Source organism: Humulus lupulus, chromosome 3, assembly GCF_963169125.1.
Source record: "Humulus lupulus chromosome 3, drHumLupu1.1, whole genome shotgun sequence".
NCBI classification, from domain to species: Eukaryota; Viridiplantae; Streptophyta; class Magnoliopsida; order Rosales; family Cannabaceae; genus Humulus; species Humulus lupulus.
The window spans coordinates 203,512,677-203,527,602 of record NC_084795.1 but is presented as its reverse complement, the minus strand read 5'-3'; the positions used below and the strand labels follow the sequence as shown (position 1 = coordinate 203,527,602).

Below are 14,926 nucleotides of genomic sequence, written 5' to 3'. Positions count from 1 at the left end.
ATCAACTACTATAAAAGTAGTGAGTAATGTCCTATTAGCAGGAGCGGTGCCTGCTGTAATTGGGAGTCTAATTGACCCTGTTAGGGCGAGCCCTTCTCCGGAAAAACCATAAATGGTTTGGTTGTATGGCTCCAGGTCCTTTACAAACAACTTCATTCTTTCCAGCGAAGACTTGTATAGGATATTGACCGAACTTCCTATATCGATCAATACCCTCTTCACCATCATGTTTGCAATCTGCACGTGCTGGGCGTCGTCGTCAGAGAAGGTTATCAGTTCTTCCTCTGTTCGAGCCTTTTTAGGTGCTCGATCCTCGACACTCATCATCTCGATGTCCTGGTCGTGGCGCAGGGTTCGAGCATATCATTCCCTTGACTTCCCACTATCTCCTGCAAGATGCGGGCCTCCGCAGATGGTGATTAGAGTGCCTGCCACAGGAGCTAGCTGTAAAGGTGGTGTGCAGGTGCCTGCTCGTTGCCACCTTGAGCCTCTCATTGAGAATCTCCTGTGGCTCGCACATATCTTCTTAAATGTCCCTGCCTTATCAGGAACTCAATCTCATCCTTCAGCTGGTTACACTTGTTTGTGTCATGCCCGTAGTCATTGTGAAAACGACAGAACTTTGTTGTATCTCTCTTGGAGATATCTTTCCTTATGGGTGCGGGTCGTTTGTAGGGCACGTTTGAGCTAGTCGCCTGATAGACCTCAGCTCGGCTTTCGACAAGGGCAGTGTAGTTGGTGAATCTCGGTTCATAGCGACTGCCTTTGGGGCGCTTACTCTCGGAGGTCGAGGGTTCATTGTTCGCCCGCTTTCCACCATTTCTATCATTGCTATTCCCACTGCCATTGCCATTGCCATTGGGTTTTTCCGACCCATTGGCGGATTTGGCGGGATCTTCCTTGGGCCCCTTGTCTTTTGTTGGCGATTTCCCTTCGTTGGCAATCGCGTCTTCGAGCTTGATGTACCGATCTGCTCGATCTAAGAACTCTTGGGTGCTCCTTACCCCATTCTTTCTAAGGCTGCTCCAGAGGGGTGAATGGCATCTAACCCCAGTAGTTAAGGCCATCATCTTACCTTCATCGCCCACAGTCTTGGCTCCAGCTGCAGCTCGCATGAAGTGTTGAACATACTCCTTCAAAGGCTCTCCCACTTTCTGGCGTATTTCGACCAGCTAGTTGGCCTCAGTGGGGTGCACGCGATCTGCATAGAACTGTCCGTAAAACTCCTTTACGAACATTTCCCATGATACTATACTAGCAGGCAGGAACTTAAAGAACCACTCCTGGGCGGTGTCAGACAGCGTTGCAGGGAAGATGCGGCAACGGGCATCTTCTGACACCTTTTGTATATCCATTTGTATCTCAAACTTATTAACGTGAGATACTGGGTCTCCATCCCCGTCAAAATTTGGTAGTGTTGGCATCTTGAATTTACTGGGGGTTTCATCCACAACAATCCTCTGTATGAAAGGGGTGCCTCTCCTCCAATCGTACTCAATGTGGGATGTTTGCCCGCCGACCAGTTGCTGTACCGCCTGGTTCAAGGCATCGATCTGGGCCTGAACAGCTTTTGGGATTGCTGGGGCCACTGGTGCCGGGGGAACGTACTCATCGTGCCTTTCCCAATGGTTGTTAAGTATGTCCCTCAGATCATCGTCTCTTCGTCGCTGCTCGCTGGCTCCCAGCCGACTAAAGATGTTCTGCTGCCTGGGCTGCTCTTCAGCGTTATGGCCTGCTGGTCGGTCCTCTCAAGGTGGTGGAATTTTGCCTCAACCTCTTTCTTCATTCCTCCGACCAGCATTTCTTCTGTTGGAATCGGCTTCATTGTAGTCGTGGCCATCTCTGAATCATGGTTAACTATGGTGTGACCGGCTATTCACTTTGTTGCCTCCTTGGGCTGGCATTTCCCGAGCATTAGGGGGAGGCCTGCGCTGGTCAGTGGGTCCCCGTTCATTGTTATGCCGTGGGGGGCCCTTGACCATAGAGCCTGTCTCGGAGTTCCTCCTATTGGCAGAAGGAAGCTGCCCCCTGCTCGGTAGATTCGACTCTTCATCCCCTGGGCGTCTAGGGCTGCAGGGCGGTTGCCCGGCCCTATTCTGCCTCGGGCGCGGGGGATTGCCTCGACCAGCCTGAGATGGAGGCTGCTGCTCAGGATCCCTAGGTGGGACATCATCCTGAGCCACAGGAGGCTACTCCGGCCTTTGTGGGCTTATAGGCTGGAGCGGAGGACTAGGATTGGGACCCCTTTGAGGCGGCCCGTTTGGTGGCTAATCTGGCTGGGAGGCTGGCGTAGCCTGATTCCTAGCCAGTTGGATAGCTGCTTCAAGGGCGGCCATGGCATCCCTTTGCCGACGATCCATCTCAGCCTGCCGCTCGCTCAGCTCTTGACGCTGGCATTCTATTTCTCTTTGATGCGATGCCATTATCTCTACAACATTCTCTTGATTGATCCTCAGATTGGCCAATTCATCCTGCAACACCCCCAGCGTTGCCTTCAAGGTTTCAGAATCTAACTCTTCCTCATCAAAATCCAAGTGTGGTTCGTCCTCAGCCACATTTGGAGGAGGAGGCTGGGATGATGCAGCGCCAGCGGCCTGTCCTGGCCTCTTGGATGTTTTCGCCATTAGATTCTTTCACAAGCTCTCAATGAAAGCACCAGAATGTTGACCCTCGATTTAGCCAACGACACGGAGTCAAATATACGACAGGATATAGAACGATGCTTGAAAAGATAATCTAATGGAAAGGAAAAAACACCAAGAAATTATAGTGGTTCGGCCCCAGTGATTGGTAATGACCTACGTCCACTTAGTGTATTGTTATTATTGAACTTCAAAGCTGTGATAAAAAAACTAGGGTTCTTTGAGTTTCACAAACCTTGGAAGGATTACAATAGAATGATCAACAATCACTATAGCTCTTTCTCTCTTAATATTAAGCAAAAAAGCTAATCAATACCAAAAGTCTCTTCCTTGAGCTATTTCATGCATATTTATAGGCTCAAGGAGCGTTACCCATGCTAATGTGTCCTATCTTTCCTTAACATTCACGTATCAAGGATCATTATGAGGAAATATTCAAATGCAGTTAATATTAGATTACAACTTAAGAAGGAAATAAATCGGGCTTCACGACCAGCCTGGTCGTATCAAAAATTTGAGGCGCGCTTCTGGTCGATAGTCGAACAGTCCCTTTGCCTTTTAATTCCGCCACGTGTCAATCAACATGTAAATAATCTTTGCCACGTCATCAAAAACCATTTTTTGGATAAATAGGGTTTATCATCATAAAATTTAAATTCCATATATTGAGTAATAAGGAATTTCTTAGTACCTTCCTCTTCCGCTTTGTACTTCTTTTCCAAGGCCTCCCAAATTTCCTTGGAGGTATTGGTCTTGGTGTAGAGATCGTATAGCCTATCTGAGAGGGCATTGAGGATGTGACCCCTACAAATTAACTCATCTTCTTCGCGCTTCTTCCTTTCTTTGTCAACTTCTTGTGTATCATCTTCCTTGGGGTCTTCCAAGGCCTTTAGGTCTTTATCCAAGGCATAGAAATCTTTCAAAGTAGTGAGGAAGAATCTAATCTTATCTTGCCAACGAATAAAGTTAACACCATCAAACCATTCTAATCTAACAAAGTCTTGAGTTATGAATTTTAATGCCGAAAGAGAGTTAGATTCTTCCATGATATGGTATCTCAGATTATAGAGTATTAGAATGTTGGGGGAGAGTGAGATAACACCACCACTAGAAATAGAATCTACACAAAATTTGGATTGACAAAGACTTAAAAAGATTGAGAAAGAACATGCAAACCCAAGTGGAACAATGTTGTTCTTCAACTTTGATGAAGCTTCAAAACCCTAGGAAAGACCACTATTTTGAACAAATCCTTTAAGCAATCCTTTGAGCCAACCAAACACAAACCAAGGCTTATACACATTGGAAAACGTTGTCCTAATACTTTATTTCCCAGCCACCATTGATGCTTGAGGCCTTCTCTAGAGGAAATGAGGATTGAGGTTGAACAAGCCTTCAACTCTCAAAGTCAAGCACTTTCTTGGAGAGTTCTTGGAGAAAACTTAGAGATTCTTGGAGCTAGAGAGAGAGAGATGGGGTAGAGATAGATTGGAGAGAGTGATCAAGTCCCCCAAAACAATATTTTTTACCATTATATATACAGTGGGCATCGTCATTATGTCTAACCAATATAATTAGACTTGAAAAACATGTCATTTAGAGCATTTACAATATTTCACGTAATACACTAGGCAACACATCGCATGTTAGGGTTTCTGGAAACCCTAGCTTTCAGGCGATGTCTCGCCTCTTGAGTGGTGACGTATTGCCACCCTCTATGACTTTGGACACTTCCAAAGGTCCCAAAATTTCTCTAAATGCCACCAAACTTTTTAAGAACCCTTAGATACTCTCATGTATCACTTTGGACCCAAATTTTCATTTTATAAGTGCCTACATTTGAAACTCAAATTCACATCTTCATTATGTGAATTTTACCAAGTGTTTATACCTTGCTTGTATTTTAACACTTATCATTTGTATTTAACCAATCATAACATAGTGTACTATAGATGACCACCTTGATTAACCTCGATGGTCCTTGATAGACCTCGATATGTAGAGAAAATTTCTCATACGTGGCCTTCTCAATTAGGCTCGATTGTCCTCGATGGACCTTGATAAGGACCTGCAGTGTCCTATAGATGACCACCTCGATGAACCACGATGGTCTTCGATGGACCTCGACATTTAGACAAAATTTCCCATACTTTGCCACCTCGATTATATTTGATGGTTCTCGATGGACCTCGATGGAACTTGATATTTTGCAGTTTTTTTTTATGTTATTAAATTTTTGACCTTTTTGATTTGTTTTTTTTTTGTCAATACAAATTCGACTATTTCTATATTTGTTGCATACAATGGTGTTTGGCAACTGGAATATAAGGATTGGATTTTCTGAGATGCTGAAAATCAAGTTCTCCTTTTGGAGAAGAGTGTGACGTATGAGCAACTTGTTGAAATTTTGTATGATGAGCTTGAAGTGGATAAATTTGTGTACGACTTGAAACTTGAGGTCCCGTACATATGCTTCTCACAACCCTTCTAACCAACAGTTATGAAAAATGATAGGCATGTTCGTGCATTCATGGGCTTAACATCGAAATCTGTTGAGAAGATGATTCCTCCTTGCGTAACATTGGTTAAGAAGGATTGTTTAGGAAATGCTTCAGCCTCTCCCAACGTTAATAAAGAAGTTTGATTTGAAGAGAACATTTCTCCCCCATGTCATGGTTTCAGGGGAACTCAAAGTGAGGTTGGGACATTTGTTCCAGAGACCAATCCATACGTTATTGTCCATGATGATATCCCTGTCAGAGCTCTGCCACATGTTCTTGACACAGCAGAGTACGATACCTATGGCTATGATCCTCATGTCAATGACGACCCAGTTGTTGATACAATAGTAGTTGATGGGCTAGATATTGGGGTAGATTTGCCAATGCAGAGTTAAGATGTTATGGTAGTTGAGGAGCGCAGAAGAGAAGATCGGAAAACACCTGAGACCAGCAGTAGTCATCCATGTCCAGGTAGAACTGAAGATAGCAACAATATATGGAGTTCTCCTTTGGACTTAGATGAAGATCGTAGAACTTAGAGTGCTCTCATGTTTACCAAAGAAGATATAGAGGCCTCACATCGATATCATCCTTCCGCAACTGGCACATATTTAGGAGAATTACACCCTGACAAGTTCTTTCAGAATAAGCTCGAATTGAAAACTAAGGCGGCCATCTTTGCGATGAAGAATAATTTTGAGTTTATGGTGAAGAAAGCGGGTATTGATGTGTGGTACATTACTTGCAAGGATCCTGATTATGGTTGGAGACTAAGGGGAAAGAAAAAAAATGTGGTCTAAAATGTTTGAGATTACTATCTACAATGATGTACACATTTGCTCACAAGAAATTCGAGAGAAGGACCACCCTCAAGTAGCACCATGCATCGTTGGCCACCTAATCAAGAGGAAATTTGCTACCGATGTTACTCGGTACATGGAAAAAAAAATAAGGGAGGACATGAAGCACCATTTTGGGGTCGAAATGAGCTATGCGAAGGCATGGAGATGCAGAGAAAAGGCACTTATGTATGTTGGAGGCACATGTGAGGATTCATATGCCAAGTTACTTGGATACTTGTGTCAGTCGGAGCAGAAGAATCTAGGTAGAATTACTGATTTTTTAGCTGAAGATGGTCATTTCTTGTATTGCTTCTTTTCCCTTGGTGTTTCAAGAAGGGTATTATAGTATTGTCATCCTGCCATTTGTGTGGACGACACATTCTTGAAGAACAAGTATGGTGGTCACATGCTCTGTGCTGTTGCGTTGGATGCAAACAACCATTTGTTTCCAATTGCGTTTGGACTGGTGGACAGTGAGAACCATAACTCTTGGACTTATTTCATGAGAAAATTGAAGGAAGCCGTAGGGACGTTGAAATCCTAGCCTTTGTATCAGGCAGGCATGTCAACATTACTCATGCTTTGGAGGTTGTGTTCACAGATGCCTACCATAGTGCTTGTTACCACCACATCTGTATGAATGTGGTGGAAAAATTCAAAACCGGCCACTGTCAAGACATCATGAGGTGTGCAGCGTATGCGTATCGAAAGATAGAATTTCACAAATTCTTTGAAAAAATTAAGCTAATTCATTGAGGTAGATTTGAAGCAAATGGGTCTGAAAGCAAATTTTCTAAATGTCCAAGTCCTTGGCCATCATGAATTTCTTGTGGTTGATGGTGATGGTGATGGTAAGGTGAACTTGGCCACTAAATCATACTCCCGTTGCATGTTCCAAACCATTGAGATATCATGTGTCCATGCATTTACTGCAACCAGAAAAAGGAGCGTAAGCATCTACTCATTGTGTTCCCCTTACTACAGAATCGAGTCATGGAGAGAAACTTATAAGGAAACTATTTACCTTGTTGGTAACGAGGATGAATGGGTGATCCTTAATCACATCAGAGATTTGGTAGTCGATGTCCCTGTTGAGAAAAATCCTGTAGGACGGCCGAAGAAGAAGAAATTGGGTAGGCCTAAGAACAACCGCTATCCTTTTTGTGGGGAAAAGGTCATCAAGCCACATAAATGTAGCATATGTGGTGGTAGTAGGCACAATAGGAAGTCATGTAATGCTAGGCTTTAAACATTGTCCTATCAATGTGTTGTTATTTTGTTACATGAAAACTTCTCGTGTATGTATTGATGTCACTGGGATATTGCTGTTATTTCATTCAGGTTCTTCTACTGTTATTTTCTTGGTTTTGATCTTAATGAAAAAAAACTAAGCAAATTTTTCCCTGTCTACCTTGACGGAAATCAATGGGCCTCAACATGCCTCGATGGGGACTCAAGGTCTGTCGAGGTACCATCGAGGCCCATTGAGGTCCGTCGAGGCCCATTGAGGTAGCATTGAGGCTCATTGAGGTCGCTATGCTCATTGCTTGGTTTGGCCCATCGAGGCCCGTCGAGGTAGCTGTTGGGAATAATGCCCTTAAGCAATTGTAGTAGACCAATGCTTTAAATGAAATAAATAATTGAATTGAATTATTATATATATATCGACTATATCTAATATTATATTGATAATATTAATTGAATATTAGAAAATTCCAAAGTTTATCTAAGTGGTCATAATCTCATATTGATATGAGAGGATCGAGATTAACATAATAAACTTAAAAACAGTTCGTAGTAAAATAAAGTTATGGAATCTTTAGATTAATTACTGCTAGTATGTTTAGCTAGTATTATGAAAACAAGCCACCTAGATCCGGGTCACTAGTGTAGTAGGACACTTTAGTGAATGTGCTTTACATATAGTGATATATAGAACTGGAGCAGATGTGATTTGTTAATACTTGTTTAAACATCGTTTCATTGTATAAATCAAATACATCAAACGATGATCTTAATATGAGATTGCTATGAAATCCTATATATGTCACCTGATCCTTTGATTGACTAGTAAATTCAATGGCACTCTAGGAAAAAGATATAGCTAAAAGGGTAAAACGGTAATTTTATTCCCTTTTAATTATGAGCCATTAATAGAGGATTAACGTTGTATGTAATAATTATATCAATGGAGACTTTATTCTTTAATAAAGTACTCAGTAAATATATGTGTGGATGCCAAAAATCCACCAAATAAGAAATCTCTAGTCCCTGATGAGAACAGAGGGATAAAGGCCACTCAATCATGCAATTGGACTCGAGCCTGTAGGCCCTTTTTGAATACAGGAGATTGTCTCATGAGAAGGCTCAAAATCTCACCAAGGGAAAATATGAGATCAACGCCATGAAGCCCCCATTTACACGACATAGAAGCCATGGCCTCGCTCGACCAGTCAGGCACGGACACTATTGGCCTCGCTCGGCCACGCCCCGCGCGCACTAGGTGGCCTCGCCCGGCCATGCCCGCGCGCACCTGGCCGCCTCGCTCGACCACGCCCGCGCGCTCCTGGCCGCCTCGCTCGGCCACACCCGCGCGCAACTAATGGCCTCGCTCGGCCACGCCCGCGCGCACCTGACGGCCTCACTCGGCCACGCCCGCGTGCACCTGACGGCCTCGCTCGGCCACGCCCGCGCACCCCTGACGGCCTCGCTTGGCCACGCTCGCGCGCACCTGGCGGCCTCGCTCGGCCATGCCCGCGCGCACCAAGTAGCCTCGACATCTAGGCCCCGTGGTGGCCTCGTCCATGCCCACGGAGTGGCCTCGCCATCTAGGCCCCGTGGTGGCCTCGCCATCTAGGCCCCGTGGTGGCCTCGTCCATGCCCACGGAGTGGCCTCGCCATCTAGGCCCCGTGGTGGCCTCGCCCATGCCCACGGAGTGGCCTCGCCATCTAGGCCCCGTGGTGGCCTCTCCATCTAGGCCCTGTGGTGGCCTCGCCATCTAGGTCCCATGGTGGCCTCGCCCATGGCCTCATGAGGGTCACATCCGCAGCACACTCGGCCTCTTGAACAGCCAACAGAGCCGCGCCATCAATAAGCCTTCCAAGGGGGCCTCGCGAAGTAATGAGAGCTACGTCACCTAGTGGCCACGTGAGTAGAGCCATTCACCGAAGGTCCCATTCCTTACACCTTGAGACCCCTATGCTTAGAGGCTCTAGTACGAGTCGAATGGGACATACTTGTACGACCTGGTACTGAGTACGGACACCTTTACCAGTGGGACTGCTGGGATAAGAGTTATGGCTCGTACGTCTATGGCCAAAGGTCAGAGTTGACACCACTATCACCTGAGCCACTATGCCTGCCACCACTCATCAGACATGGGTACAGACAAGTAGTGGAGACATCCTCCTGACATCTGCTCCTGTACTGGATGTACGACCACAACCTCTGAAGCCACTCCCCTGACAGTGTACTTATGTACTAATTTGTCCCAAGGGAACACCATGTATAAGGGGCCATTAGAGCCCAACTATAAAAGGAGCTTGACCCCTCAGAATGAGAGGTTGGAAAATTCATTGTATGTAGAGGCTATTGAGAAATATACCAAGGCTTGCTCCATTGTTTATCTGTGTTTACTTTTCCTTAAAATTTATTCTTAGTTTTGATATAAACATCACCTGACTTACCTTTGAGTTTTCCGATCTAATTTCGTTGACGAGATTTCACCGTCAACAGTTTGGCGCCGTCTGTGGGAAGGACAAGCATCAAGCCAGTGTTCTTCCATCAATTCCAACAAAGAAAGATGCTAAGACGTTCAAAACGCCCACGGCAAATACAAGAGGTTGAGGTTCACCGAGACGAAGTAGAGCGGAGGGCCTCCAAGAAAGACCCCCCTCCGCCCGAGCATGGAGGTGGGCCAGAAGAACCTCTTCCCCCAGGGGAGGAGAGGGAAGCATCGCCCCTAGCTATCCAGCCCGACGGAGGTCATTCAGAGCCACTAGTGTATCCACTTAACCGGCCCCCGTTGACCCCACGCTCAGGCCACCAGGACCCCGGTCCCTCGACGTACTGGCCAGGCAAGGGTCCCGGGGTACGCTTGGTAAGCTCCAGCTCAAGGACGCGCTTCTACAAGGATGAGATTCACGAGTTGCATAAAAAGACTAGAAGGCTGGAAACCATGATAGAGAACATGCAGGAGGTTTTAAACGACCTACTGCGAGGGAAGTCAAGCATACCCCTCCCAAAGCGTAAATGGAAGGAGTATGAAAAAGGGGAAAACACTGTCCCCATAGACGATGGGGGAACCCAACTTTCCACCAGTAAAACCCCCCATGCAAAATACCATGGGGGACCTAGGCTGACGAAATGTCCCCAGGAGCATAGGCAGAGAGAAGATGATGGTCGTAAGAACGAGGCCGAAGTCCCCTCAAAAGAGGCACCCCCTGGCCTAAGAAAAGAGCTCCATGGGAAGAGGTCAGAAGTAAGACATGCACCCCCCGCGGTTCCCCCAAGGAACACGACCAAGGCAAGGGATCATCCCAAGAACCCGCAAGACTCCTTATGCAAAAAGAGGAGGGGACTAGACACCAAAATGCGAAGCCCTCGGGGCAAGATCACCACTGCGCTTGGGGGGCACATGGATGACGAAGAATTCGACCGTGACTCACCCTTCACAAGGGAGATTCAGGCTGAGCAAGTGCCCACTAGCTTCAGAGAGCCTCGCATGACTTCGTACGAGGGTACGACAGACCCAAAATATCACATAGACTCCTTCAATAACTTGATGAGGTTAAGAGGGGTCAACAACAGGGCAAAGTGTCATTTCTTTGTCGTTACACTTAAAGGAGTGGCGTACAAGTGGTTCAAGAGGTTAGGGCCAGGAACAATCGAGTCATGGCAACAATTCTCTGATGAATTTCTTCAATAGCACCATGCAGCCTGTGATTATGTCATGCCAACTACCAACCTCGCTAACATAAAACAAGGCGAGAATGAAAGTCTGAAGGACTACGTCCATAGGTTCAGTATGGAGGCAACAAAGGTGGGAGATTTAACCAAAGTGGAGCTCAAGATGGCTATTACAGCCGGAGTTCGTCCAGGAAGCAAGTTATGGGGGAGCATGCTCAAAAGAGAAGTTTCGAATTTGGATGACTTCTTCGAGAGAGCACAGAAGTACATACGTGTGGAAGAAGGCCATAAGAACTTCCATGTCGAAGAAAGCGAACCTTCCTCTAGTGGCCATACTACCAATACGTCTGGAGATTTCATATAGAAGGGGGCCTCATGCTAGAGGGGTCGCGGACCATGTTTGAGATCGAACGAAGACCCTCAAGCCATGAAAGTCCCCACCCGAGGGGAAATCACCTCAAAAGTAGACGCCTCCAAAAAGGGTCTCCAAAGTAGACGCCTCCAAAAAGGGTCTCCAAAGTAGACGCCACCAAAAGGGGTCTCCAAAGTAGACACCTCCAAAAAGGGTCTCCAAAGTAGACACCTCCAAAAAGGGTCTCCAAAGTAGACACCTCCAAAAAGGGTCTCCAAAGTAGACGCCTCCAAAAAGGGTCTCCAAAGTAAACGCCTCCAAAAAGGGTCTCCAAAGTAGACGCCACCAAAAGGGGTCTCCAAAGTAGACGCCTCCTAAAAGGGTCTCCAAAGTAGACGCCTCCAAAAAGGGTCTCCAAAGTAGACGCCTCCAAAAAGGGTCTCCAAAGTAGACGCCTCCAAAAAGGGTCTCCAAAGTAGACGCCACCAAAAGGGGTCTCCAAAGTAGACACCTCCAAAAAGGGTCTCCAAAGTAGACGCCTCCAAAAAGGGTCTCCAAAGTAGACGCCTCCAAAAAGGGTCTCCAAAGTAGACGCCTCCAAAAAGGGTCTCCAAAGTAGACGCCACCAAAAGGGGTCTCCAAAGTAGACACCTCCAAAAAGGGTCTCCAAAGTAGACACCTTCAAAAAGGGTCTCCAAAGTAGATGCCTCCAAAAAGGGTCTCCCAAGTAGACGCCACCAAAAAGGGTCTCCAAAGTAGACGCTTGCAAAAAGGCTCTCAAAAGTAGACGTTATCCAAAAGGGTCTCAAAGTAGATGCTTCTGAAAAGGGTCTCAAAGAAGACGCTTGCAAAAAGGGTCTCAAAGAAGACGCTTGCAAAAATAGTACTATGCCTAATGACGAGAAGGACGCTTCTCGCAAGATATAATAAGCGCGCGCGAAGATATATAAAAGGATAACTAGAACCCAAGGGGTCAATATATCCTTATAGGTGCAACTAAGGCGCACCACAGAGAGACCTACCAAACCCCCTTTTGTGTGGGTTCCAAAGGACCTCGAACATGATAAAAAAAGAAGAAGAAGAAGAAGAAGAAGAAGAAGAATAAGAGAATAATAAAAGGGAACGGAAGAGTCTACAAGAACGCCTAAAGGCCTCCCTATAGACTGGGAGGCAAGTGTGGATGCCAAAAATCCACCAAATAAGAAATCTCTAGTCCTTGATTAGAACAGAGGGATAAAGGCCACTTAATCAAGCAATTGGACTCGAGCCTGTAGGCCCTTTTTGAATACAGGAGATTGTCTCATGAGAAGGCTCAAAATCTCACCAAGGGAAAATATGAGATCAACGCCATGAAGCCCCCATTTACACGACATAGAAGCCATGGCCTCGCTCGACCAGTCAGGCACGGACACTATTGGACTCGCTCGGCCACGCCCCGCGCGCACCAGGTGGCCTCGCCCGGCCACGCCCGCGCGCACCTGGCGGCCTCGCTCGGCCATGCCCGCGCACACCTGGCGGCCTCGCTCGGCCACGCCCGCGCGCAACTGACGGCCTCGCTCGGCCACGCCCGCGCGCACCTGACGGCCTCGCTCGGCCATGCCCGCGCGCACCTGACGGCCTCGCTCGGCCACGCCCACGCACCCCTGATGGCCTCGCTTGGCCACGCCCGCACGCACCTGGCGGCCACGCCCGCGCGCACCTGGCGGCCTCGCTCGGCCACGCCCGTGCGCACCAAGTGGCCTCGACATCTAGGCCCCGTGGTGGCCTCATCCATGCCCACGGAGTGGCCTTGCCATCTAGGCCCCGTGGTGGCCTCGTCCATGCCCACGTGGTGGCCTCGCCATCTAGGCCCCGTGGTGGCCTCGTCCATGCCCACGAAGTGGCCTCGCCATCTAGGCCCCGTGGTGGCCTCGCCCATGCCCACGGAGTGGCCTCGCCATCTAGGCCCCGTGGTGGCCTCGCCCACGCCCACGGAGTGGCCTCTCCATCTAGGTCCCGTGGTGGCCTCGCCATCTAGGCCCCATGGTGGCCTCGCCCATGGCCTCATGGGGGTCACATCCGCAGCACACTCAGCCTCTTGAACAGCCAACAGAGCCGCGCCATCAATAAGCCTTCCAAGGGGGCCTCGCGAAGTAATGAGAGCTACGTCACCTAGTGGCCACGTGAGTGGAGCCATGCACCGAAGGTCCCATTCCTTACACCTTGAGACCCCTATGCTTAGAGGCTCCAGTACGAGTCGAATGGGACATACTTGTACGACCTGGTACTGAGTACGGACACCAGTACCAGTGGGACTGCTGGGATAAGAGTTATGGCCCGTACGTCTACGGCCAAAGGTCAGAGTCGACACCACTATCACCTACGCCACTATGCCTGCCACCACTCATCAGACATGGGTATAGACAAGTAGTGGAGACATCCTCCTGACATCTGCTCCTGTACTGGATGTACGACCACAACCTCTGAAGCCACTCCCCTGACAGTGTACTTATGTACTAATTTGTCCCAAGGGACCACCATGTATAAGGGGCCATTAGAGCCCAGCTATAAAAGGAGCTTGACCCCTCATAATGAGGGGTTGGAAAATTCAGTATATGTAGAGGCTATTGAGAAATATACCAAGGCTTGCTCCATTGTTTATCTGTGTTTACTTTTCCTTAAAGTTTATTCTTAGTTCTGATATAAACATCACCTGACTTACCTTTGAGTTTTCCGATCTAATTTCGTTGACGAGATTTCACCGTCAACAATATGTCTATAATTATCAAGAGTTCAATCTCATATTTATAGTGGAGTAATCATGAGATTAATAGATATGATTATTTAATCAAAACGTTTTGATTAATAATCTAATATTTATTGGAGCTTGATATTATAGGTCCATAGGTCCTCAGAGTGGCTCTATCAACACCATATCAAGGTAAGAGTTGATACAAGAGTAAAACTGTTATTTGGGAATTTGAGAAGAATTTTATTCTTCGGGTCATGTATACAATTATATGATAATTGAGGCTGAATAATTAATTATTAATTTTTGAAAAATATATTTATTAATTTAAATATATAATTTTTGAAATTCATTTATATATATATATAAATAAATAAATATTTTGAAATTACTTATTTTATTTGAGTGGGAGAAAATAAAATTGGAAAGTCAAAAATAATTTTTGATTTATTGAATTTTAAAAGATGATGATAGTGATGATCATCAATTTGAATTTTGAATTTATATTTTGAAATATGGTTGTCATCTTTTCCTTAAAAAGATAAATACCTTATTTTGTGGGACATTGATTTAGTTAAATAAATAAATAAAAGAAAAATGCAATATGGTTGAAATTTATATAGCAGTACACGCATGACACAGTCCAATGATTGTGCCATGTGTGTACCAACTGCACTGATATTGTATCAGTGTTGTTTTTATTTTATTTATTTAATTAATTAATAATTTGAAAATAGTTTTTTCAAATTCGGTAAGTTAGATATTTACCTAAATAAAATCCTATCATCATTATGATATTATTATTATATTACTATTATTATTAGGAATAATAAGGTTATAGAAATCTATATATATTATAGATTAATAAGAAGAATAATAACATCACAATACACAATTCAGAATAGTTCTCAGATTTTTTGTCAGAAAAAAACTTTCTTCTTCTTCTTCTTCT

General features: G+C 45.8%; 1 protein-coding gene across 1 annotated transcript; it reads left to right on the top strand.

The window, feature by feature from the left end:
* The first annotated feature begins 6,757 nt into the window (after window positions 1-6,757).
* Window positions 6,758-7,376, top strand: LOC133825330 (uncharacterized). Its single transcript, XM_062258288.1, has 2 exons — window positions 6,758-7,217; window positions 7,327-7,376. The coding sequence occupies exons 1-2, from the start codon at window positions 6,758-6,760 to the stop codon at window positions 7,374-7,376; spliced, it is 510 nt and encodes a 169-aa protein (XP_062114272.1).
* The last annotated feature ends 7,550 nt before the right edge of the window (window positions 7,377-14,926 follow it).

Excerpts from the sequence above, each read along its gene's own strand:
- LOC133825330 (XM_062258288.1), top strand. The coding sequence starts at position 6,758 with ATGGGTCTGAAAGCAAATTTTCTAAATGTCCAAGTCCTTGGCCATCAT. Across the intron at positions 7,218-7,326 it reads TAGGCACAATAGGAAGTCAT|GTTCTTCTACTGTTATTTTC; the intron begins GTAATGCTAGGC and ends TATTTCATTCAG.